The 25,094-nt window shown below is 46.3% G+C and overlaps 1 protein-coding gene across 12 annotated transcripts in view; it reads left to right on the top strand.

Moving 5' to 3' along the window:
* MAP4 (microtubule associated protein 4) overlaps window positions 1-25,094 on the top strand; it is a 167,532-nt gene that overhangs the window by 124,717 nt on the left and 17,721 nt on the right. For 5 of the 12 annotated variants that reach the window (XM_075082087.1, XM_075082084.1, XM_075082086.1 and 2 more), the window contains 5 exons: window positions 15,937-16,037; window positions 16,951-17,163; window positions 18,633-18,810; window positions 22,321-22,380; window positions 22,540-22,859. In XM_075082087.1, coding sequence (XP_074938188.1) covers window positions 15,937-16,037; window positions 16,951-17,163; window positions 18,633-18,810; window positions 22,321-22,380; window positions 22,540-22,859 — 872 coding nt within the window. Of the gene's footprint in view, window positions 1-15,936; window positions 16,038-16,950; window positions 17,164-18,632; window positions 18,811-22,320; window positions 22,381-22,539; window positions 22,860-24,935; window positions 25,065-25,094 lie in introns of all 12 variants that reach the window. The other 7 variants (XM_075082081.1, XM_075082080.1, XM_075082079.1 and 4 more) reach the window with 3 other exon arrangements.

Here is a 25,094-nt window from a genome sequence, read left to right as displayed (position 1 = left end):
CAAATGTAAAAGAAAATAAAAAATCAAGTTTACAGTATATAAGGCTACAAAACCTCTCCCAACCTGACCCATTTCATCTTTTTCAGCTTTGTCCGCTTGCTTATATGGGTTATGGACTGTGAAATCCTCATTACAGGAACACTTGTGATCACGGTTGACTCCAAAAGAATATATTAAAATTCACTGAAAACAAAGCCCTTGTGCTGAAAGAGGCCATTCTGTGCTGTAGTGTTTGGGGTTGGGCTTGTTGGGGGGGGGGATGTTTTGGTTCTGTTGAAGGGGAGGAAAATTGCTGACCTTAATTCCTGCTGATGAACCGCTCTTACAAACACCGAGGCACTAACACTTATAAATGCATTGCTCATAATAGGGTTCGATAGGGGAAAAGGAGATGGCAATATTTCCCAAAATGTGTGACAACCCGAGGAATGCTGCTCACAGACAAATCATTTTGCTGAATTGATTATCCCCCCACTAGCATCTCGCCAGAGATGGGTATTTCTGTTCCAGAAGTGTATTCCTCTTGATTTTCACAAAAGGATAAAACCTGACGTTTTCGTTTGAACTAGTGGCTGAATCCAGTAACTGAAGGCGTGCGGCAGGCAGGGGGGTGGGAGGAAGGAGTTTTGTCATGAATACAGGGGGCATGGTGTGTCGTCACCGGCGCCAGCAGCCTGCGAGCTCGGCTCGCTCGGAGCTGGTGTTACAGCCACGGGAGGAAGCGAAGCGATCGGAGATGTCTCTCTCCAACAAGCAGCCTGCATCTCTCTCCGAATACAGCCAGCTGTGCAAAAGCCAGAACGCGGAGAGCTTCTCGGAAGCCTTCCACTGCATGGAGTCCCCGAAAGACTTCGGCAAAACTGAATTTGAATGGCAGAGGACTGAGGGGAAGCTTAATGAGATTGGCTTGAATGTAAACTCAGGGGGACCGATTAAGGATGGGCTCGTTAAGAACGCTGGCTTCACGGACGAGGACAAGCTCTGCTTCTTTGAGGGAAAACTAGACAAAGAGCTAAAAATAGCTCAGAAAGACAAAAGAGAAATTGAGGTGCAAGGCAAAAAATACCAGTCAGCTGCAGGTCACCTTGAGAGCTGGTCTTTGATCTCTGAAACGTTTCCTTCTGCAGAAGGGAACTTTGCAAACCCTAAAACTACAGATTTTCGTGTGGGACCGGCAGGAGCTGAAAAATCTGGTCCTGGGCTGGGGAAAAATGAAGCCATCACCGACCAGGAGAAAGCAGCCGGTAAGGCTGGAACGGAGACCAAATGCCAGCCAGACCCAAACCTGCCCAATCTGTGTGTGTCAGAGAGTGATCCCAGCAAATACATGAAGGAAGAGGAAATCAGTGTCTGGAATCCAAATTTCCACCCCATCCTGCCGAACAATTCCGGGTCTAAAGAAGCAACCGTGAAAAAAGATGGAGCCCCCAGCTATTGTGTAATTGGGGTGGTTAATGACAACTATGTGCAGAGTGGATTTTCTTCTTCCTCAACGGCACCTAAGCCAGAACCTCCAACTACCACCGTAGAGCTTGCACAAGATGACTCCAAAAGTAGCTACTTTAATAACACCGCTGAAATGGAGGAAGAGATGGAAGACAAGCTGAGCTGTGCAGACGACGGCAATTTTCTGAACAGGGCTGCCCACCAAAGGAAGGCAATGAGGCGTGCAATGTCAGAGTGTTCTCACTTGTCGGTGCCCCTCACCCTTAACCTGGCTGATAAATACCCTGAGCCGGTGCTTAGAGAAGACGTCGCTACTGGTCTGCTCTCTCCTAATAGCAGCCTGACCCAGTGCTCGAGCCCCACGGCCAGGAAGCCGGGTGCTCCGATGAAAAGGTCAATGACCGTGTCAGAAGAGCAAACATCTGTCGGCAGCTTGGGTCCCGAGCAGAGCCGTGCGGGGCTGCCCAGCCTGGTGGTGAAGGAGCATCAGTCCCTCCTGGCAGAGGAGCCGGCTGCCAAGAAGAGAGAGGAGTGGAACGGCGGCAGCAACTCGGTCAAGAAGGAGCTGGGCAGCCCAGGCTTGTATCACAGCAAGCTGGAGCAAATCCCTGAAATCAGCAGCCAGGACAAAGAGAGGGAGGAGGCGGCAGCGAAGAAGGAGACGAGAAATGCCACCGATGGAGCTGCTCGGTTTGATTCTCCGAAAAGCAAATGCACCGAGGTGGAATCCAGCAAAACTGTTCTACTGGAAAGAAAAGAAATCGAGGTCAGCGATGTGCAGAGCTCTCCGTCTCCCAAGCAAGGAGGTTTACCATGTGATGGTATGTTGCTGATTTTTACCTCCCTGGGGAGCGAGCAGGCGGGTGCTAGGAAGCAACTAACTGACTTCACAGACCGCAGGCAGAGGGTGGGTGGCTCAGGACACCTGAAAAGACCGACACGGTTCAGGTTCTGGTAGTTAGAACAAAGGATGTGTTTTTGGATAGGCAAAAATGGAGGAAAAATATATTAAAAAAATAATTGCTTGGCAGGTTCTGCCACATTTCTTGCAGCACCAGCCATGAATTGCTTGCTGGGATCCTGAACCTGACTAATAGCTTTTAAAATCTGTGGTATCCACAGCGGTTATAGGTCTCTCTTCAGTACCCTCTTGCCACTCCCTCTTGCGAGCATAGGTACCCTTCCGATTTGCAAGCCGTGTTGTTAAAGTGAGGGCGTTACCGAAGTTAAAACCTTTGAACCTGTGTCAAAAAGATTGGAGGATTGTGCTTTTCCATTAAGCTTTAGCACCTTTCGGTATTTCTGTCTGAGGGGGCCAGCGAGAGTAAATGGGTAGAACGTTTTCTGTAGTTAAGCTCTTCCTAACCGTTTCAGTGCTGAAATTCAAAGTGGAATTTCCCCATTACTTTCTGTAACCTCTCTCCCCAAGCCCCAGTTACAATGGAGCCTTTCCCATCGCCCAGCGTCAATACCAGCTTGTTTCATTTCGTAGCGTTTTGTTGTTTCAGTGGTGCTGTGATGTATGAGGTCAGTCTTCCCGCATTTAAAATCTGTGAGAAGAGTAGTTAATCTTTGTTCTCCATCCTGGAACGACATCTGTGTCCCTCTTGCCAGCTTCAGCCAGCAAGAAACCTGCTTTTCTCCCAGATTTCGGGCGCGAGGATGGTCTGTGTGCTTTGTCTGTTGCCCGTATTAACAAGAGCTTTGCACGGGAAGAGGAAAGAAAATGTGTCAGGGAATAAAGACAGACTTGTGTGAGAATTTTTGCATCCCATGACTTTTGTAGCCAGCTGGTTTGCTAAACCTTCAGAGGACTAATATAAAGCCTGAAACTAATACCCCGATGTGAGAGAGGAGAGTAACGTGCAGGTGGATCGAGGGTTGCGCTGTTCCGGCAGAGCTCGAACACGTTTAATTTGGGTTGATAAGCTGAGCTCTCTGCAGCGGTGAGTGTGGAAAGGCGGTCTCTGAGTAAGGTGGTGCGCTGCGAGAACTGCCGGTTGGAGTTCTCTTCCCTGGTTTTGTGGTGTGTTAGTGACACCCAATGGTCAGTCAGGCGGCTCCTGGCTGCCTGCGCGAGGCTCTGATCATCCGCCCTTCTTCCAGCTGCCAGTAATCGCTTTCAACAGAATCAGATTCTGTGTCTAATTAGAGCTTTGCCTTTCTCTAATAATTTCTCTAGAGGTGCTTCAGTTTCTAAGACTCGTGGTCAGAGATCTGTAGAACGTGGTTTTGGCAATAGAAACCTCCCTGCTCCGAGGTGCCAACGTGTCTTATCTCCATCCCTTTCCATCATCTCGGTGTTACCTTGTTCCTTACGGTCTACTTGGTGCGCCAACTTGAAATAACTCTGGCAGTCGTGAGGTGAGGCAGTGTCAGCTCGAGTGGCAGCACGCCTGGATTGCAGACGTCGCTCCTTCGGAGCCTGAGCAGCGATGTCAAGTCCTTTCACGCAGGCAGGAGTGCTCGCCTCCCCTGTCGATAGCCGCCAGAGCGGTGCAGCGAGCTCCTGGCTGCGCGCCGCGGCTGGGGGGACGCCAGGAGACGTGTTTGCTTGGGCGCAGGTAGGAGCGGTGCAGCCGTATGCTTACCTGCGCTCCCTCTTGCGCTTCAAAGGGTCATCACTCTTCTTGACAACCTAAACACGACGTGAGCAGAAGCGATGTTGGCAACAAATGTGGGACGGAAAAAGTAGTACTGCCTCTGTGCACACCTTCCAGGTCACAGAAGTTCTGGGGTGGTGGGGGTTGCTCTCATCCGCTCTGCGACTGAAGCTCATTTGCAAAGAGGCAAGTTAGCGAGGGCGTTCGGGTTTTGGACAACGAGAAACCAGGTTTGGGTAGGCTGGAAGACTGTCAGGCTGAAGAAGCAACCATTGCAAAACACAGCTGTGAGGGACTTCTAAATCAGAAAAACATTTAAAACCTAATCTGAAGTGGATTGACATGTTTTCCCCGGAGGGGCTGAGCGTCAGTGATGTAAAGGTCACTGAAAGATCTGAACCCTCGGAGTCTTCTGCTTGGGTTGCTTTATGCAGATGGCTAATTTGTATTACCAAGCTTTTTTTTTTTAAGCATCTAGGTGTAAAATTTTGTGCACTCACAATCTTTATTTTAAAAGCTAGTTTATTATCCTTATACCCATAGGTCTGCGTGTGAACCGGTACGGTAATTCGGTTCGGTTTGTTTTGTCCTGTCGCGTACAATACGTTGGCAACAAATAAACTCTGGATTTATTCTCTCCTGGAAGAAATAGCTGTAGAAGCAATAAAATGTTTTCTTTGCTTTTATATATGTGCAGTTCAGAAATAATTTTTGACATGCAAGAGGAAACAGATGAAAATTCCTTGGATGTTTCTGAAATGCTTTCAGACTTTCTGTGATGAGATTTTGCTTCCTCTTCCCCGTTAATAAGCAGAGAGGCGGATATATTAAAAATAACTCAACCGAGCAGGCAGCCTTGGCTGGAAGAACGGAACTGCTTCTAAATCTGTCCTTTGCATTTTCTTCACGGCTAAATTACCCGATCCTATCCTTAGCGACGTCCCCTGCTTTAGGCCTGGTACCCACCTCGCAGGTCTCCTTCCAGTCAGAAGGCACCTGTGTCCAAAATGGCCAATGTACCTATTTCAGCCAACAGCAGTATGTTTTCCCTTCTTGCTAATTCCTCTATTTTTCTGCCTGTCCCATCTGTTCGTTCTGAACTTGGCGCTTACGTTCAGGGTAACCACTTCCGTTGCCTGCACCTTTTTTCATCCTAAAAATTCCCAAAAGAATTGGCCGCCTTGATTCTAATCATTTGAGTGGCGTCTCTCAGAACTTCTGCCAAAGGGAGATTTCCTCAGTCCTGTCCAGCCAGGGTTTGTTTGGTTTCGGTTTTGGGTTTTTTTCTTTCTAAACCTCTCCTGTTCCTGTTTTTTAAGGTGACCTAGAATTGTACATAAAATATTTCTTTCTTGCAGATAGTTGGGTGTTAGTATGATGACGCATTTAGCTTAATTTCCTTCTCAATTGACAAAAAGCCTTTGAATCTCTCAGGTACCCACGGCAGGTGTGTTAAGCAAAGGAGAACCTGGCTGAAGGTTAGTCCTGATCAGAGCTGAGCTGCAGAACTTGTTCTGGTCCCTTATTTCATCAGCGATCACTGCCGATTCTCACCAAAACAAGTGGTCGCATTGTTTCCTGCACCGAACAATAGACTTGCTTCATGTTCACATGGCGTATAAGATGTTGTGTGATTTATTGCACGTACCTAATATGTCACCTCCAGTGGCATCACTTAGATAAGCGATTCATTCACCACTGCCTCCGCCTTCTGCCTTTTCTCATTTTCTTTGCATTTCCTCCAACTTGGAATATTTTCTGCTCTGAAATACCAGGAAGTCCAGGCTCCGCTGGACCCCGCTGAGCTGGGACTGTCCCCTCTGATACTCAGCAGCTCAGTGTATGCATCGGAAAAGATGTCTTGGTTTTCTGACTCTTATTTCTGTGTAAATCGGGAAGCAAGGAGTGCGACCCAGTGTAACTTCTGAATCTCCTGCATGGGTGTTTTCTGCAGCAGAACGCTTTGTGGTTTAGCTAAATATAGAATCGGAGACTTCCAACACGAGCAAGGGAGGCTGTGATAGCCTATCTGCCTCAGGTTTGCACAGATTAAAGTTAATTATGGGATTAGGAAATATCAGCCCCGCTGCCTTGTAATGAACTAATGATACTTGTTCAGGTAAAGTTAGTGCTGTGGGTGGTGGCTCCTTGCCAGATGAAATCATTATTTTAATGAGAAGGAAAAGAAACAAGTGATCGCAGGCTGCTGGAAGGAGGAGAGAATTAAGGCACCGATGATGAACAGTGCCTGATAAGGGCTGTGGGTAGCTCGGTGAAAACTCTGACTTGCTGTGTGCATGTTCAGTATAAAATATAAGTAATACGAGTATAAAATAAACATTGGCATCTCTCAGGGACCGAGTTTAAAACTGATGCTGGAAGTATTGCAATCTTAAGGTAAATCAGGTGAGTTCCCTGTTCGGTAACACCCGCCGTGCCTTCTCCAAAATCACAAAAACTACCGGGCGTTCGAGGCAGACTGCCTTCAGAGCGGTGGTTCGCAGTGAACGCGTGAGCTTTCCTCTTGCCCCTTTCCCTGGGGAGGGAGGTGGGAAGGGCGAGGAGACGTTCAGCAGCAGGAGGTGGGTTGAGGGCAGCACGTGCCGGCGGCGTGCAGGGACGTCGTTTGTGGCCGTGCGCTGCTCATCCCTGGAAATCCCTGCTGCGAGCCTGAGGGGACGAGTGTGGCAGGGCTTAAAGAATGGGAGCTTCTATGGGTGGGTCTTCAAGGTGTGCCGGGTAGGATAAAAGAATATAAAACGTCATGCTTCAAGTCCAAGGGCAGGGATGGATCAGCTGATTTAAGGGTTAGAAAGACCCCTCAAACCAGCCTCTCTGTGGCTTGTTGTTGATATCAGGCGACACGCAAGAAGTTAAAGCTGGACCAGCTGGATCACTGGTAACATCCTACCTTTGTGCTGAAGTGCTCAGAGACAGGATCGTGCTTGTAATTGCTTTGCATTTTGAGCAGTACGGAATTGCGGTTTTATGCCTTCAGACAGTGAAAATACCGCGGATGTCCCCTGGCCTGAGCACTGCCCAAGCTCGAGCGGCCACCTGGGAATGCTCTGAGCTTTCAGAGCAGCCGTAGGGACAGAGATATGAATGCCGGTGGCGTTTCTTCCCTGCTCCCCACTTGATATCGCTTCTGAGACAGCTTCAGTTAATGTTGTGGGTTTGCTGGTATTTTTGGTTTGACTGGGAGGTGTGCTTCTCTCTCACTTTGGCTTCTCAGGGGCATTGACAGAAAACAGCTTTTTATTGGTTTTATGGAAAAGCTCATGATTTTGTTAGCTTTTTTTTTATATCCACCATCAAATTTTTAGCACAGCATTACAGTCAGGGAATGTTAATTACCCTAAAGAGCTGTTTGATTTCAGTGCGTGCCGTATGAGGCAAACACGGCAAGTAGTTTAGGTTGTTCTAGAAGAACAAGTTCTGACTGAGGACTTCCCTTCTTGGGTGAAAAACAAAGTCTTAACAACCAACCTAGGTTTACAAGCTGCAGGCAAAGAGGACAGCTGGTTTATTCCTCGATTCTTGATAACAAGGAAAATGGCCATGTTGATCGAGTTGCGTTCGGTGCCAAATAAAATGCTTAGCTCTTCTGTATTTGGGTCGAGCAGGAGACGTTGTATTTAGCCTTTTCTGGAGAGGAGAAAGCAGCGAAGGGTTGTATTTCTGCTTAAACTGAGATGTGTTGTATTTGTAGATACTTTTGCCTTAAGAGCCTTAAACAAAAAGGCTTTATTTGATGACGATTTTTATGATGAAGCAGCTCCTTCTGGGTGGCGATGGATGAACCAGAAAGAGCTTCTGCCCCTCTGCGGCGTTGCTGGCAAAAGCAGCATTTAACATGGTCTGGTTTTGTTTCTGAGGTTGTTTACGTTTAAGAGGGAGAGTAAAGATGGTCATTGCCTTATTGCTTAATCTATTTCTCTTAATGGATTTTCAGTTGATGACTCTAATCCCTATGAGAATTATGGAGCTGTTTTATTGAATGATGTTTTCGTTCAGCTTAGCCTGCTGAATATCCCTTGCTGGGGACATGGAAGATGAGTGCCTGGCCTCGTTCATGAGCACGCTTGAATGCAGCTGCAAGTCCCCTCCCATTTTGAAGCACATAAATGAGCCAGCCTGGATCAGTGGCTAGGGGCAAGGCAGGTGAAATACAGACCCCATAAAATGGGAGCTAATACCTTACCGAGGGGGATAGGCAGGAGATGGAGAGGATTTAACAGAGGATTTAAGTGATGTAGTCTCAAGTACCAACTGAAATGCTCGTTTAACTAGTCCATAAAGGCGGGAACGGAAGACAAGATGTAACGTTCCTAAAAATCCTCCAGATGCACAGTCTGTAGTTGCCGCCATCCTTTATCTTCCCTGTAGCCTTCGGTGCCGCAGCACCGGAAAGCAGAAACACTTGCGTTGGGCCTTTTGAGATGAGCCGAAGATATGACTTGATGATCCTAGAGGTCTTTCCCAACCTTAATGATTCTCTGTTATACCGGGGTCTTCACCTGCTCCCTTGGATATGGAGGATGAATTGTTGGGAATGCTTCTTCTCTAATAAGTTGCCGCATGCTGTTTGAGAAATACATGTACATAGGCTTTTATCTGAGTTCCACGATTTATAAAACAAAGCGGTAACGTGGTTTAACTTCAAAAAGATACTCACTGGTATGTTTCTATAAGTACTTTCTCCCAATTTTACTTCTTCAGGGAAGGAAACATGAACAGTAAAGCTTTTCAGACTTAGTGCCTGGGTTTTTTCACACACAGTAACAGCTTTCACGAGAGCTGTTACAGCAAAACTGACGGCGAAGGGATCTGAAAGACTGAAGGTCTGTGTTTGCAGCTCTGGGGTTGCAGCTCAATGTCACCTCGCGCAAGCTGTAACCCTGATGGTTTTGTTTCTGCACTTGTAGAGGAGGAGCAATAATGCCGCTGTTGTAAGGATTTTATAGATGTCATAAGGATGCTTTTGTGTGGCTTTCCTTCACCGAGTGGGTTCCAGGAATTCAGAAAAGAAGAGAGAACAAACTAGAAAAAATTATATCGATTTATAAATCCATTATGCACTTGCGTGCTGAATACAATGTGTAAATGCACATGTTGCCCTCTGCCTCAAAAAGGTTGTAAGAGAATTAGAAGTATGATAAATAAAGGCATCGTATTAGAGAAGTTCATGTGGGGAGTGGCCGAATAAACTAAGATTCTGTAGCCTGGAAGAGAGGGGACTTGGAGAGGGAGATGGTTGCGATTACTGTCTATAAAGTCATCAATGACATGAAAGTTGTGAACAAGAGGAGACTGTTCAGTTTTTCCAGTGTAAGGATATGGGTCATCAAACGAAAATAGCAGCAGCAGCTGAAAGCAAATGATGCTGGGTGACTTGTGAGCAATTTACAGTGAAGCTGTAGAACATCTTGTGCCAGGAATTTGTGAATTGTGATATTTTGTTAATTTTTTTTTTTACTGTGAGGCTAATCAAGTATTGAAGGAGACGCCCCAAGATGTGGAATCTCTGTCCTTGGAGATGCTCGGAATATGATTGAAAAAACCCTGAGCAATCTGGTATAATTTGAGTGGGCGATGGGGCTACATGACCTCCAGACATCCCTTCCAGCCTGCGTTGTTCTGCTATTCTAATGTTAAATGATTACATGGGCTCAAAAGCTCTTGGACGAGTGGGTACTCTCCGACTACAAGTCACAGGATGGTGAGAGAGATTATTCTTTTGGAGGAGAGTGGGGTGTTTTTTTCTCCTTATGGTTAGGAAAACTAAATATAGTTATTCATAATTGGGACTTGGCTTCAAGAAGGCCTATGTTTAATTGCATACAATGTGGGCATCCTCCACTATGTAGCTGTAATATGGAGTCGCTCAGACTGGAACAGAGCTCTGGAGGTCTCTGCTTTAACCCCTGACTCAACACCACGTGTAAGTGGATCAGGTTGCTCCAGGGCGACACGTGTCCCTTCCAGGTCTGAGTGTCTCCAAGGATGGAGATCTTGCAATCTCTTTGGGCCTCTTCCAGTGTTCGACCTCCTTCAGATTGACAGGTTTTTCCTTATATTTGGAAATTACACTACCCATGACTGTAAGCAATTTGATCTGCTGGGACCTGCTTTGAGTGATGGCTTGGGCTGGTGACCTCTGAGGTCCCTTCCAGCCCTTCGCTGCTCTGTGATCCCCTGTTGCTTGACCACTTTGGTGTATCCATGCAGGCAGGTTGCTGAATTCTCACAATAACCCTGTGCTGTAGGTATAATTGTGTTGTGAGTCACGAGTTCAAGGTTAAACTCGTGAGGCATTGTCTTAGCTTTCAATATGTGGGTTTGCAATCCTCCTTTTCGTGTTAGGCTAGTACAGCTCGGGGGAGCGGTTGTCACCCTACCCCTCCGTAATGCGTTACTCCGCTTCATTCAGAAGCGTGAGGGTGAATGTCACCTCTCCTGTCGCTTCCTGTTGCCCAGCTGTTCTGTTTTCAAGGACTTCAGCAGCTTTTGCCCCCGCATTGTTGCTGCTTTTGAGGAAGAGCCCCCCTTAGCATCTGCAAAACTCTGCCAAAATGCTGAGTTCGGTTTGCCTTGTTCCTTGGTCGTCTTCAAAAGGCGCCTGTGGTTTTCAGACAGCAGAGCTTAAAATTAATTCTTTTTTTATGTTATTGATTTGGAGGGAGGTTCTGTACATCCTTGTGATACAACAGGGAAATGCTCCATTCCTCAACCTCCTTCTTATGAAAGTCTCCCTAGAGGAAAGATAACCAGAGGGAAAGCTTTGACGTCAGATTCTCGCGGTTTAGTGGATGACAGTTTTCTGTGGATGCGGTGGAAGGGGTTGGGTCCGAACGAGTAGTTGTAAGATGTGCTTTGAAGGCTCCTTGGAAAGTTGTTCTCCTGAGCTGTGTTAGTGCTGTATTGGAAGCTTTGGAGAGAGACTCACTGCTCAAACAGGGAAGTTTTGGGGTGTTTTTAAAGAAATAGTAGTCTGAACATTAACACTGAGCCGTGGAGGACGGCTTTGGTCTTTTATATGGTTGATAAAGGAGGATGTTCTACAGTCTGTTCTTTTTTGGGGAAAAAGATACCATTCTGAAAATGATTGCGTCATCTACGTCGATTGCTTCATAACACATTACATTTCTTCTAACGGTAACTCACCTGCTGCTAGTAACCACCAGGAGTGGCAGCGTGTATAGAAGAGGTTAAGGACAAAATACATTAAGAGCCTCCTCAGACACCAGGTTCTTGTGTAAATAACTTGTATGAGCGGCTGCTGATGCCTAAAAATCAGGGTGAATTGCCCTTCAGGAGACCATGCCCACCCCCCAGCTGCGTGGATGGCCCCACCTGCTTTATTCCTGTCGCAGTATTGAAACTTGGCTCTTGGAGGCAGAATTAGAAATTTCCTCGTTAGTGTTTTGGTTTTTTTATGGCTCACTCTGCTTGTAAGAGGCAAACATAATGAGTTATATTCTCCATCATTTTTAAGGTCTATAGGAAGAGTATTGTACCTTTTTATATACAAGGAGCTGAAGCTTTTTTTGAGTGTCAGTTTTGACACAGATAATCTCATTTTTACTACTTATTCTGAAAAATCACAACTGCTTATTTGTTTAGGAGTCTTGTTCCCTCTGACTTCAGTTTTATCTGAACACAGTGTGGTCTTGTTTGCTGGGTCCTTCAGTGCTGGGTCCAGCAATGGCAAATATCTCGTTTCTGGTGACAAATTTATTTTACAAATACGCTTTTTCTCTTGCTGGCCACAGTGTGCCTTTGCCACACGCCGTTTTGGTGCTACGGCTTCCGCCTGCGGTCTCGACCGTGTGTTGCTACGGCTCAGGGACCGCCTCTGAGCGGTGTCTGGTTGACCAACCTAGCACCACGGCGGTGAGTGCTCTGGCGCAGGGGCAGTAGGGGAGGAATCTGGTTTCTGCCACCCACAAGTCGCATCGGTCTTGGTTTGCTCAGCTCCATCGGCATAGGAACCTGGAAGAGGTGGCTTGGACGGTGGGGACGGTGTGGATGCAGCCTGGGAAGCACTAGGAGACGGGCCACTGAGCATGGCCAACGCGGGGCATCACCTGAGGCTTCAGCCAGCCAGAGGGTTCAAAATATGGGGTGGGTTTTCTTCAGTGGATTATAGCGTCGCTGAATTTGAGCAGATTGTAATGTGAGAAGGCACTTGTCTGACAGCAAGGCTGCATCTGCCAGCGTCAAACTCCTGCAGCACATGAGAGCAAAACCTTGTCAAGGAAAACATCGCAATTATCTGTGATATGCGGGATAGTTGTCTTCAGTGTTTTTCTCAGAACTGGCCTGTTTTGTCTAAAATCATCTAGGGGCAGATAGGTGCTATAAACACGAAGTGACTAAAGCGCGGTGTCTGTGCGAGAAGTGCCGGGCCGGGCCACCCCGCGAGGTCCCTCCTCCCCGCAGCGCGTCAGGAATCCCCACCATCCCTCCCTCTGCCGGCTGGAGCGTGTCTGAAGGACCCTTGGTATTGCTGTTAAGGGAGACATAAGCACCACTTACTAAGTTTGCTCTTTCATAATTGCTGCCTGTAAAACCTCAGACAAAGTTCTGGACTTTGCGGTTTGTGGGTTTAGTCGTTATCGTGGAGTCCTTTGTTTTCTCTGGTGCGCTTAGATGCAAATGACTTCTTCCAGTGTCGCTCTTAGAGAGTGTGAAGCAGTGGTGCCTCGTGGTATTGTGAACTGACACATACAAAAAAGTTTGATTTCCACCATTAAAAACATACTGGGTGAGTAAGGAACGGTAAGCTGGGGATGAGGGTGGACGTGAAAACCGGCACAGTGCAGCTGGCCGTTGCGGTGAGTAGCAGCAGGGAGGCAGTAACCCGGATCGCAGGGTTATGCCTTCGAGTTATCGGTGGAAGATGCCGGACTGGAATGTCCTTCCCTCTCTCCTTCAAGCCCCCACCCCCCTCTCCCCCAGGAGTAATTCAGTTCTGGGTGCTGACTCAGCTGAGCTGAATTTTCTCCATCAGCGAACGCCGCGAGGAGCAGGGCAGAGCAGCACCCCCTGCCAGAGCTCCAACAAAACGCCTTTGAAATATCTTTCAGAGGTTTGTTGCCATGCTTGGAGGAACAAGCAAACTGAAAAGTCTCTGAAATAATTCTTGCAGACTAATGAACAAATTTGATTAAGGTTTGGCAGCTTTTCCTAATATTCCCTGTAATGCGGAGATCTTCCCAGGCAGCTCTCCACTCTGTACAGGAGGGAGCGCCCTCACAATTAAACGATGAGTGAAAGCAAATGTACCGGTGAGCGAGGTGCCTTGTTACTCAAATTGAGGCAGCACAAAGCAGAACTGCCCTTCTGTAACCCCTTGGGGCTGGGTACGGGGTGGTGTGCCCCGCCACGCCAGAGGCTTTGAGAGATGGAGCCTGGGTAATGGTCCTGCAGCCCCTGCAGTAGGCAGGCTCCCCACGCCGCTCTCCTGGGTTTATCATCATTGTTATTTCTAGATGCAAGTTGCTCGACCTCTGTGTGCCATCCTGCGGTGTAGCTCCATCGGCTTGGTGGTGCTACATTGCTGGCTTACATTTTTAAAGAAAAAATGCTATTTGTTTGGTAGAACCTCAGTGTACCGATAGTTTTGTGTGTTGACGTCACTCCCGGTTTCTTGTACAGTAGCCCAGACTTGATTAAGTAACGTGAAATAACATGAATTTCCTGTAGTTAGTTCAGAAGCGTGGAAGCTGCTGGAGTTTAAATCCTGATCCTTTGGAAGTTGAGGTTTTTTGAGGAGCCGCGTTAGGCTCCCTGAGCAGACGGATTGGCGTTGCTGCGTGGATGCTGTGCTCCTGTCTTCAAGTGAGAGGTTCGATGTTGCCGCTGCGTTAGCTGAGGTAATAACGGCAGGCAGTGCGGGACAGGTAGCTGCCAATGGCTGGAGAGTCACCTGGATGGCTGAGATATTTGAGACTGGTGGGATTCAAAACGAAGACCTCCCCAGGCGTGGGGTCCTGGGAGCAGAGCGCGGTGAATGGACAGAGGGTTGTTATTCAGAAATGGGAACCGCCGACAACAATTGCTCTTTCTGGTATTGCCGTAGATAAAACGGACAAGTTAAATGAGGGAGAATATAAGGGTTTATTGAAATGCAGTGGAGAAGACTAGAATAGAGGAGCCAGTATCTGTAAGCTACAGAAAAATGGGCTTTCTAGGTGAACGTGAATGATTCTTCAGAATTTTGCATTAAAACCCGTGTCCAGCCTGTGCAGTTTGGTGCTTGTTTTCCCTCACAAGCCTTTTTTGTATGCCTAGGATGCGAAACCCAGTGCTGTGAAACGTTTAATACGACCCAGAAGCTAAATGGCTAGAAAGAAGCTAATGCAATGCAAGGGCAAAGAGGCTTCTAAACTTGTCCTGGAGTCAAAAAAATAAACAACAACAACAAAAGCATCCTGCTGTTGAGCAGTGCCGGGGCAGGCGGAAGGCACGATTTTATTGTACTTCATTTTGCTTGTTTCAACAGTGGCGTTTGTACCAGAACTGAACTGTCCTCTGAGGCGCTGCCTTCAAGACTGACAAGGAAGAAAATGTGAAATACAAATAGTAATTTTCAAAAGACGTGGAAAACAACCTTCCTGCTGTCGGGATCGTTACGCTATTGTCTGGTGGGCCCTTAGCGTGCGCCACTGCGTTACAATCTGTTGCGTTGTTATAAAAAGAAACATCCAACACAGATACGCTTTATTTTAGTCCCCAGATGACAAGGGAAAACGCCTAAATTTGTGATGGGTTGTTTGCACCGTATCCTTCATAAAATTCAAATGCCACGGGAATTGCAGCGGAAGACAGCTCATAGCAGTGCAGTTGTACAGCAGCACCGCTGAGAATTAGTGTTCCAAAAGCTATTTATAGGGAAATTGCCTCTTGCACGTCCCGTGGTGCCAGGCAGCGTGGCAGTCCTGCTGTAGGATTTACGAGATTTAGGGAGAAAACATGGTGAAGCTGCTACTACATTAACATTTGGTTTTGTTGTTCGCTTTGGAGGGCGGTAGTTATCCTGCTGGTCCTGGGCGATGCTTTAGAGACTGGGTTGTAAGAGGAGGCGAGGAAGCGGTCGTGGCTGCTGTGCCGCTGTGCTGAGAAGAGCGCGTGCGTTCGCTGTCCCCACGCAGCGTCACAACCTCGGGCGGCGGTGACGGAAACGAACCAGCGCCGTGAAAAACGGGCAACCCTCGTAACTGAACCTAAGCTTTGCGCTGTGAAACACTGCGTACAGCGGCATGGCGCCATGGTTTCCGCACTAACCGGGGCCGGTGTAATCCACGCATGTTGGAACGAGATTTCCGTGTTGCCGCTTTCCTGTGTGACCTTTCCCACCAGCAGCCCGGAATCCTCCCTGCCCGCCGAGGGCTGCGGCACCTGGGTGCGGGCGGAAGAAGGGCCAAGAAGAAACAGCCGTAATGACAGGGAGAGATTAAAAACAGTGCCCTGCTCCAGGATAAGTCATAGTATGAAACCTGGAGGAGGTCAGAACTGCGTTAGCATTCCAATAATTCATTTTGGTAACTTGAAAAATGGGGAAGTTTGCTATTTTAGTTAAACCAGAGGTTTCCTTCATCTGCGGGCTGCCTTTTCCCACTGGAGAAATACGAGAGATTGGATGCTAGCAGCGTCCGGATGGACCTGCCCCGTTACAGGGAGCACCTGTCTTCCTGCGGGTGTTCTGATTTGGGGGAGATTTTCCAGAAACAGCCAATCTGTAACTGTCTCACCTCTGTCTCCTGCTGCTACTCTGCTGAATAATAGTAAACTAAAAAAATTATATATTAAGAAAAAATTATATATTAAGAAAAAAAAGCTCAACCCTAAGAAGTCTCCCTTCCTTTTTTTTTTTTCCCAGCAAAACCAGAAGAGACCAAACCAGCTGAAGCTGTGACAGGGAACGATATCACAGCACCTCCCAACAAAGAGCTTCCTCCCAGCCCTGAGAAGAAGACAAAGGTAGGTGCTATTTCACGTTCAGCGTCTTCGCTTCCGCGGCTTTTATTTGCCAGCTTTTCTGCTTCTTAAGCTGTGGCAACACACGTTCTGTTTTCTGAGCTGCCATTTGTGAGCCGCGTTACTGAACCAAAGACATCCAGCTACGAAGTTGCGAACAACTCAGCCTGTAACAGTGTGACCAAAAGTGGATTTAATAAATTTGTGACCAGCATTATTTAAATTAATTCTCTGGTTGGTGTCGGTGGTGTAGAAGTAGTAAACGTGTATGATAATGCTTCTGCTACGCTGATGCTCTCCTAGTTGTTTACAGCACATTTATTTGCATTGCAGTTAGCGCTCAGAGATCAGATATTCTCTTATTTTAGGGCTGTTTATGAAACATGAGAGAGGTCAGCTTTCAGAAGCTTGCAGCATTCAGCAAAATGCAAGCCCAAATTCTCAGAGCAGTGGTAAGGGCAGGGGATTCTCGGTCCCCTTGAAGGCAGCGGACATATGACCAGTAGAGTTGATCAGATGAGGATTTAGAGCTTGCAATGCGTTGTGCGCATGTAATTGGAAAGCGATGTCCTGTGTATCGCACGCAGGACTAGATGCCAGGAACACCCAATTACTAATCCCAGCTTTACCAGCGATTCCTTCTGTTGCTTTAGATGCCTCTGGAATAAATCCTGTTCGCTTTAAATTGAATGGCAAAACTCCACTGGGCTCTGAAGGCAGCCCTCTTCTGCTGCTTCGTTTTGGTCTTTTGTTACGCTCAGAAAACAGAAAGCTAACTATTTTTTTGTTTCATTTACGATATCGTTTTTACGTTCTTGCAGCTCAGTGTTTTGGTTTACGATGCGCTATATTTTTTTTGTTGTATTTTTTGTTTGTTTGTTTTTTACTGGATTTTGCTTTTTGAAAAAACATAAAGCCTGCCGCATCCACGTCACCTACAAAGCCCGCAGCAAAGAAAGCCAGGCCCCTGTTCGCTACCAGCCCCAAGCGGCCAGCCTCTGCCACGCCTGGCCCAAACAAAAAACCCACGAGCCCTACTGCAGGCCCTACGTCAGCCACTACTACTAAACGCCCAGCCACCAGTACTACACGTCCCTCCACCTTAACTCCAAAAGAGACCAAACCAAAGGTAAGAAAGAGTTTGCTTTTGTGTGGGAGCTCCGAGAACTTACATGTTAACTTACCTGCTGTCTTGCCCAAGAGTCAGACATAATTCTGGTGCTAATCACGGGGGGATAAGTCAGGAATGTGATTCACTGCACAGTTCTTAGTACCAGCTTCCATTAACCCACCTACGGCACCAAGTCCCAAGCATTTAATTGTGTCACCGCAGAGGAGAAAATGAAACTTGACTGTATTGCCACGATTTTCCTTGTGAACTGTCGTGTAGTACACGAGATAATTCTTTATTTCTTTCTGTTACTAAAGGAGGAGGGTTTTTTAAATATAGATACGCTACCAACATAGGATAACTCTTAAATCCAGACAAGAGCATGGGAAGACTGAATGGAGAGCTTTGATATTAATATTGGGTGGGGGAAGTCAGTTTGAACGCTTCAGTATTTCCCACTGATTGTCTCTTATGATGTCTGGTCATTTCAAAAACTGTCAGAGATAACAGATAATACACTTATGTGTGTAGGAAAGATGGGGATTTGTAATTCTCCAATAAGAGAGCGTTTATGGGCAGTTCTAGTGTTGCATCTTAAAGCTGAAGTAGGGTATCCACGTGTAATATTGAGAAGGGGGAACGTCCCTTGAATCTTCCCTACATTAACTTGTGGTATTATATGGTAGAATTCAGATTTGAAACGGAATGTTAAAATCTATTTCAGAAGCTTTCAGTTGATGCCTAAATGCTAGCATTTCTGCTATACGTTTAAGCTTAAATAACTGCGTTTGAGTGTCTTTTAAAACTAAGTAAACAAAAATAACAAAAAGAGTATGAAAGCACAGGCATAAATCTGTACTTCTCCTGTGAACCAGTGTCTTCAGTTTTGCTTAAGTTTTTGCATGATTCTGAATCCCTTCTTGATGAAATCACAATCTCATCTCATTTGTTTCCGTGCATTAAGTCAGTATTTTAATACTTAAGAGATCAGTCGCTTGACAAACAAGCGACTTTCCAGGGACAGGCATGAAGCAGTTTTCCAAGTGAGGAGTGAACCACGGACACCCAATTCTTACATCCACAGCATTCCAATGAATGCCGCCTTCGCTTAGGAAGCATTTCTGCTCATGAAGGACAGAAATCTCTCCCAGAAGTACAGCTACTGGGCTGACATCTTCCATTCTGTTCAGAAATCAAACCCTCGTTCACATCTGCAACTGCCCTCCTCACATTAATGCTGAAACGGATCTGGACAAATTCTAGTACTCAGCAGGGCCTGCGCTCTGTGTCCTGCACCCAATACAGTCAGCCGCTTCTGCATGCCTTAATTGTATTTTTAATCTTCTGCGTTATAATGTTTCAGCAGCGCCTAGCTTATGTGTTTAAGAATTTAAACAATTCCAATTTATTTCAGGCTTTTTGTTGGCAAACGCTTTGAAGAGACTGTCGGTGAGCTACTGCCTCTAACACAGCCCCTTCATTTTCAGGTTGCAGATGCAAAGACCCCGGAGAAGCGGACCTCACTTTCAAAGCCACCATCATCTGCCAGTCCTAGAACTACTGTCAAGAGCACCCCTACTACTCCTAGGACAACGGTGGCGTCGCCAGTCACTGCAGCCGCTGGTGTGAAGAACGCTGCTACTTCTCCACCGAAGAGGCCAACATGTAAGTGTTCTCTTGTCCTTCTTCAGATCTTTCTAACCAGCTGCCGGTTTCCACCTGAGTAGCACCGCTGGGTCACGCTAGGATGCCCTTCCCACGTATTCCAGCGCGCTGACTGCTTTCTCCTGGGTTTAGGTTATCCTGCGGCCCCGTCGGTTTAGCCTCCTAATAAACAACCTTGTGATCTTCAGGTTCAAAAGAAAAAGGAAAAAGAAAAAGCCAACCCTTGAAATGCAGTCACTAAAGAAAAGCCATAGCTGCTGTTGACCAGTACTTCTGAGAGGGGCAAACTGGTAAGCTGGCCTACCTGTCGGTCAGGAGTTGACCTGAAGCCTAGCCATAGCTGAAATCTCAGCCCTTTTAATACAAGACCCTGTGCCAAGGCACAGAGACTGTAAGTCAGGCTTCTTTCTCTCCAGGGCTTCGTCTTCCAAAAACAAATCTGAATGACCTTCAGGGCCAACTTGGATCAGGGCTCTGTGATTCAGGGTTAATACAATTGCTGAACATGCTTGATTTAAGAAAAAAGATGCTATTAGCTCTGTATTTTGCCATAGTAACAGAATAAACACTGAAACCAATTTAAAACTTGGGAAAAGCAAATCTCCAGAGGAGGACTTGAAGCACTCAATCGAGTGCATCTGAAAAACAAAAAAGGTTGAACAGAAGTGGAGGCTTTTTACTCGTCCAGGAAGAGTTTGGAGCTGAAATCACATCAGCTGCATCAGAAAGCTGTCCCACTCCTACTGTTGCCAAAGAGGGAACTTCCCATGAGTTTAACACAGTCAGCATGAAACATGAGCAGCATATTAGCATCTTGAAAACAGTGTTTTCACTCACTTTAATGGAGCTTGAGAGATTTAACGTCAGATAAAAATAGTTAAATGTTCTCACGTCTTCTCAAATGACTAGGCCTCATTGGCAAAATATGCCAATAAACATGTAAAATTAATAATACATATTGGTTGCTTTGTTCCGTGAGTTCCGAAGCATGAATTCATAATCAGGCTCTCCCAAAAGAATAGTAGTGTTTTAACTATGTTGAAATATATTAGGCTAGACGTACTTTCCGTACTTTATGCTCCAGGGGAAAACATAATTAATCCTGTGCAGAGGAAGTGTTGCACTTTCCAAGAGCCACGTATCTTACCTGATCCTGCGGGCATCCTTTCAAAATTCATTCTGTGTGGTCTTTTATGCAAACTGGAGCCCAGAATGCCTAATACGTTTTAATGAGTTCAGTTAATTTCTCCTTCCAAAACTGAGAGTCGAACAAAAGTGTTTTCTGATGACATTTGAAAAGAGATGGAGCCAGTGATGCGGAGATGCAGGAAGGTGGTTCCAAGTGGCAAGACGTACAGAGGAGGCGGCTTCTGCGCCAGCGAGGCGGGGGGACAGTGTCGACGTACAGCGAGAGCTGGGTGGGCGAGGGAGAGATGAGGTCAGCTGGAGAAGCTCCACCAGGAGAGAAAGCGGTTTTGTCTGGATCTGGGAATGCACAGAGGAGTCATGAATGGTGAAAGAAGGGAATCCTATTTTGGAAGAGGAGAAAGCAAGGGTGTGACAGAGGATGAACAGTGTTGGGGGGCCCGAAGAGGGACCACAGCGAGCCAAATACTAACAATTCCGTTTAGGTAGAGCATGTGCAGCTGCAGCTAGACCCATGGATGTAGGTGGTGGAGAGACATGGGTCTCTTCTGATCACAATTTGATTTCTCACTACACAGCATTACACGGATAATAAGTGTCTGGCTAAAGATGACGCTTCAGAAGGACATCTGCTCTGGCTTTTCAGGTTCAAAAGACAGAGGCTCTCACTTCCTTGTGGTTGCTTCAGTGTTTAGTCATTCTCACTGTTTAAAAATGTGCGTAGTGGCTTGTTTTGGAATTATATGGCTTCAGTTTTTCAGGTATTAAATGTCAGTCTCTCGCTCAACTAAATGAGAGCCACGGGCTACGTGGTGCTTGAGTTGTTTGTTTGTCCCAGTTTCCCCCCTCCCCGTAAAAACGACTTCATGTTTGTCCACGCCCCCCGCTCTGTCTTTCAGATCAGAAAAGGATCAAAGTCTTGGACTGTTATTATAGAGCATTTTCCCAGTAGCTTTATCATTCTCCAGGTTTTCAACATCGCATGCTAATAACATAGACAAAAGTCTGCCAGCGTTTGGCTCCCCGCTCACACAAGCAGACAAAACTTCTCTTGATATATCAAAGTAACCTTTATACAAAACGGAGGCTGTTCTGTCCATGCGGTTTTCCCAATTCAGTTGTGGTCTCAAGGAATGAGATTCAGTTGGTCTGACAGGACCTTTTTTGAAGCAGTTGTATTAATTATATATCTGTCCTTTAGGCCTTATTAAATTAGCCCAATGTGTTTCATCTCATTCGCTAGTGTCTTATCTGTGGTGTTTAACTGAATGCTTGTAGCAAAGTCTGGATGGAATGATCCAGACTAACTTGGCCTGTAGTTATCTGCCTCTTCTGCTTGCTCTTTTCGATGTTGGCATTCCATAAAATACCCTGGCAGCTACTTGAGTTTATCTAAAAATCTAAGACTGTTAATGGAAATTAAATATTAGAAGATGGGGGTTTTCATGATTTCTAACTTTGTTTTTAATGCTGCCTTCCTTTGGCTATTGAAATGAAGCAGATTTCAGCCAAAGTTGTCCATCACTGTTAGTAAAAAAGCTAGAATTTCATTATCAAAGAGCTCTTTAAAATAAGGTTCTGTTTATATTTTTCAGACTGATTTTTTTTTTCCTTGATCAACTTTGTCTAAGGTTTTATTCTGCTTTGAGAGAGAGAGATGCGTTTCTGGTTCAGACTGTCCTCTGTCTATGTGGACTGTAATCAGGTCATGATCACTGGTGTTTGCCCAAAGGCATAGTTCAGTTTAGTGATTGATTTTTGGTTTTATACAATTATAATAGGGACCAAAATATGTGCAATAACGTCTGCGCAAGAAAATTGGCATTGGTTAGAACTGATCTAGCAATAATACCAAGGTTACAGATGGACAAAATGTGGTTTTGCTTTTACTATTTATAAAGGAAGGAGCGTTGGGGATTCTGGGGGGGTTAGGTTTGGTTGGTTTGGGTTAGGTTTGGTTGGTTTTTTTAAGAAATGAAATCATGACAGGATTAAAATAATGTTAGTGAGTGCTGTCAGACTCAAAAAGTTACTTTAAGCCAAACCCAAATGTAAACCATACCACAGGTGTGTTGCGTCATTGAATGATGAATTGATCCTTTTGCTGGAAAACAAGAAGGAGTTTTGGTGTTAGGATGAGAACCACCTCAGCCAGGTGCTCAAATGCAGCAGTTAATGCCTGAGATGCTTTATGTCAAGCAGCATGTTAGAAATGGGGACGGTGGGTAAAGAAGGACCATCAGGACGTGAGGAGCTGCGGAGAGCCCCTGACCTCCAGGGGAAGCTGTGCTGGGACCCCAGGCTTCTCACCTGTGCACGCTGGCTCCCCCTGAAATACTTACCGGTGTGTTTTGTGTTGGGCAGCTATCAAGACTGATGCAAAGCCTGCAGATGCCAAGAAGACCTCTGCAAAGTCACCATCAGGTAACTTTGTCCCGTTTCTATCTAAACCAAATCCCTGTTCGGGGCTGTGTTTCTTAAGCAGGCCACTGTACATCTTTAGGACTCTGAGGAAGTTTGTGTAAATGGCCTCTGACCCATCTTTTTCCCCCTTCCCTCCAACTGTCGCTGTGGTAATTGTAGCAGACTTGAGCCGCCCTAAGAGTGCTACTGGAAATGCAGTAAAAAGTAGTGCCACCACTCCTACCACCGCCTCCAGTGCACCTCCTTTACCTGGAGTAGCTACCAGTCGTCCCAAAACCAAGCCTGCTGCAACCAAACCCACCACAACCTCAACTCCAACAGCAGACGCTAAAAAAACAACTGCTAAGGCTCCGACTAAACCCAGCGCTGTTTCCAAGCCACCTCGTCCGACCAGCAGCGTTTCTGCTCCAGATCTGAAAAATGTGCGTTCCAAAATTGGATCAACAGATAACATTAAACATCAGCCTGGTGGAGGAAAGGTAAGTTTCTTCAAATTTGGTTAACAATATGCACTTTGGAACAGTAGCTCCTAAGCATTATGGATGCTCTTTGCTAATTTTGGTGGCTGTATCCTCACTGCTCTTCTCATTTATGCTCTGCAGAGCTCCTCTTTGGGTTCTTGGTTTATGCACAAGGCATTAACAAGGCAGTGATAGTAGTGTACAGAAGGAATCCACCTTAAGAGCCTTCATGGTGTTTACCGGCATACGTACAGGAATTCAAAACTCTGTGGTTCTGTTTTTCTGTCGTACATCTTGACGTAGAAGCTAGTTGGTACTGAAAGCTCAAAACCTTGTCTATATTCCAAAGCTTTGCCTCTGAATAGAGGAATTGAGTCCGCTGAATGGTACAGAAGGTGGAATAACGCACTACGATGCAGGAACTCTGGATTCAGGAGCAGGTTCCACAGCACCTTTCTCAGGTCTAGGAACTTCAACCCAGGTCTAGCTCTCTTCAACTTGTCAGGCCTAAAGCTGATATGAAGTGGGTCTGCGTACGCTGCTTTTTGGGTAACTGCTGGTGGCCACAAGAAAAGAGAAGAGGGTAGTGTTGAAAGAGCTGTAGGGAGAAGCGTGCACACGGATGTAACTTGAGGCTCTCAGTCAGTAATGGGCTTAAATGACACTCTCACTGTGAGTACCTGCCTGACCAAATGTGTTAGCAGCTTGCCCATAGTCAGAGGGCTTTAATTTCCACAAAGCAGAAGAAATCTGCCCGCTTATCTTTGCTGCGGGTCTGCAGTAATGAATAACTCGGCGTATAACTTTAATCTGATGCCAAGAGAGCATGTTTCATGCTAGGAGCCGTAATCTCCTCTCAGGCACATTAAAGTCAAGGGCATTTTTGGGCTGTCGTGCTGCATGTCCCAGACAGCATCGATATAGCATGGATTTATTCTTCAGAGCTAAGAGCGTCTAAGTTGTACAATATCATAGCATGGTCCTCGGAGTTTAGAGGTCTAGAGGACAGAAGCTGCCACTCCCCAAAACCGAGTTTCTGGAAATGACAAACCAGGTCTGCTGAAAGCCCCTGAGGCAAGCAGGAGGTGGCCCTTTCATGTACTGGGTATTGTAGCTTGAAACCACATAGAAGCTACGAAAGCCACCAGCCATCTGGTCAGAAAGGACCCGTAAGACTGCTCTGTTGTTTTCAACTGTGCTCGGGTTCTGAGGGCTGCTCAGCCTCATTGTCCTTTTCGTAGCCTTATTTATGCTGGGATGTTTTTGGGAGTGTGAGAATGCCTTAGGAGTGCTGGGGGTTTTTGGTTTGCCATTCCATTGCTGGTACGTTAGTGAAATACAGGATTTATGCTGACCCCCCCTCCCCAAAAATGCAAGTTCTCCTGCACTTATCTGGATCTAGATTAACAGAAGAATAGATATTCTCAGGTAGTTGCTGATTTTTTTTTCTAAAAACCTGTAAATTTTCATTCAGTTTTTGGCTCAGCTGGATTAGCTAGGTCCACCTGCATTTGATTAGTTAAAAACTAAATCAGCTGTTGATCCCAAAGCCTGAGTCAAATCGGTGTGTGGGTGTGAAATCAGAAACGGAAGCACAGTGTGTCTGTATCCAGCAGAGCTTTTGGGTCTCGAAGGCAAAGAAAATCCGCCAGTGGATGCGTTTCTCCTAAGATCTGCACGATGTTCTCCATGGGAAGGAGGTTGTCCTGTGCTGCTGTTGGGTTACTGGAAGATTGGGTTTAAGTTTTCTCGCAGAATACAATGTACTGGGGTCGCTGCCATTGTGACCGTTGGGGAAATGATGAGATACTGATGAAGGGCACCTACGAGCTTTTTGGGGAATGCAGAACTTATTTATTGCTTTCTGACCCCAGGGTGCCTGTTTCATCCCGGGTCCGGGTGAGGTTGCTTCCCCTCCACCCTCTAAGTTTTATTGTGATATTGGGATTATGCTTTGCCTGAGAATTACAGCATGTAAGAAGTTCTCCTGGGTCATCTGTACCACTAAGTTTATCCGGGTAGCTTGTGTTCCCGTGCTCGCCTGCCCACACTTTTGCTTTTGCTGGTTGAAATCATCCATTTGTCTCCATCTAGGGGAAAATAGAGAAAAAGCCAGAATCAGCCGCTGCTGCACGAAAGTCTGAACCCAATGCGGTCTCTAAAATGGCTACTACTAAAACAACCGTATCAAAAGAGGGTGCCCCAAAACAGCCCAATGGGAAAGTGAGTTTATTTCAGACTTTTCTCTGTGGG

This window comes from Phalacrocorax aristotelis, chromosome 2 (assembly GCF_949628215.1).
Source record: "Phalacrocorax aristotelis chromosome 2, bGulAri2.1, whole genome shotgun sequence".
NCBI lineage: Eukaryota > Metazoa > Chordata > Aves > Suliformes > Phalacrocoracidae > Phalacrocorax > Phalacrocorax aristotelis.
Note: the sequence above shows the minus strand (reverse complement) of the source record. Positions and strands in the feature narration are given on the sequence as shown.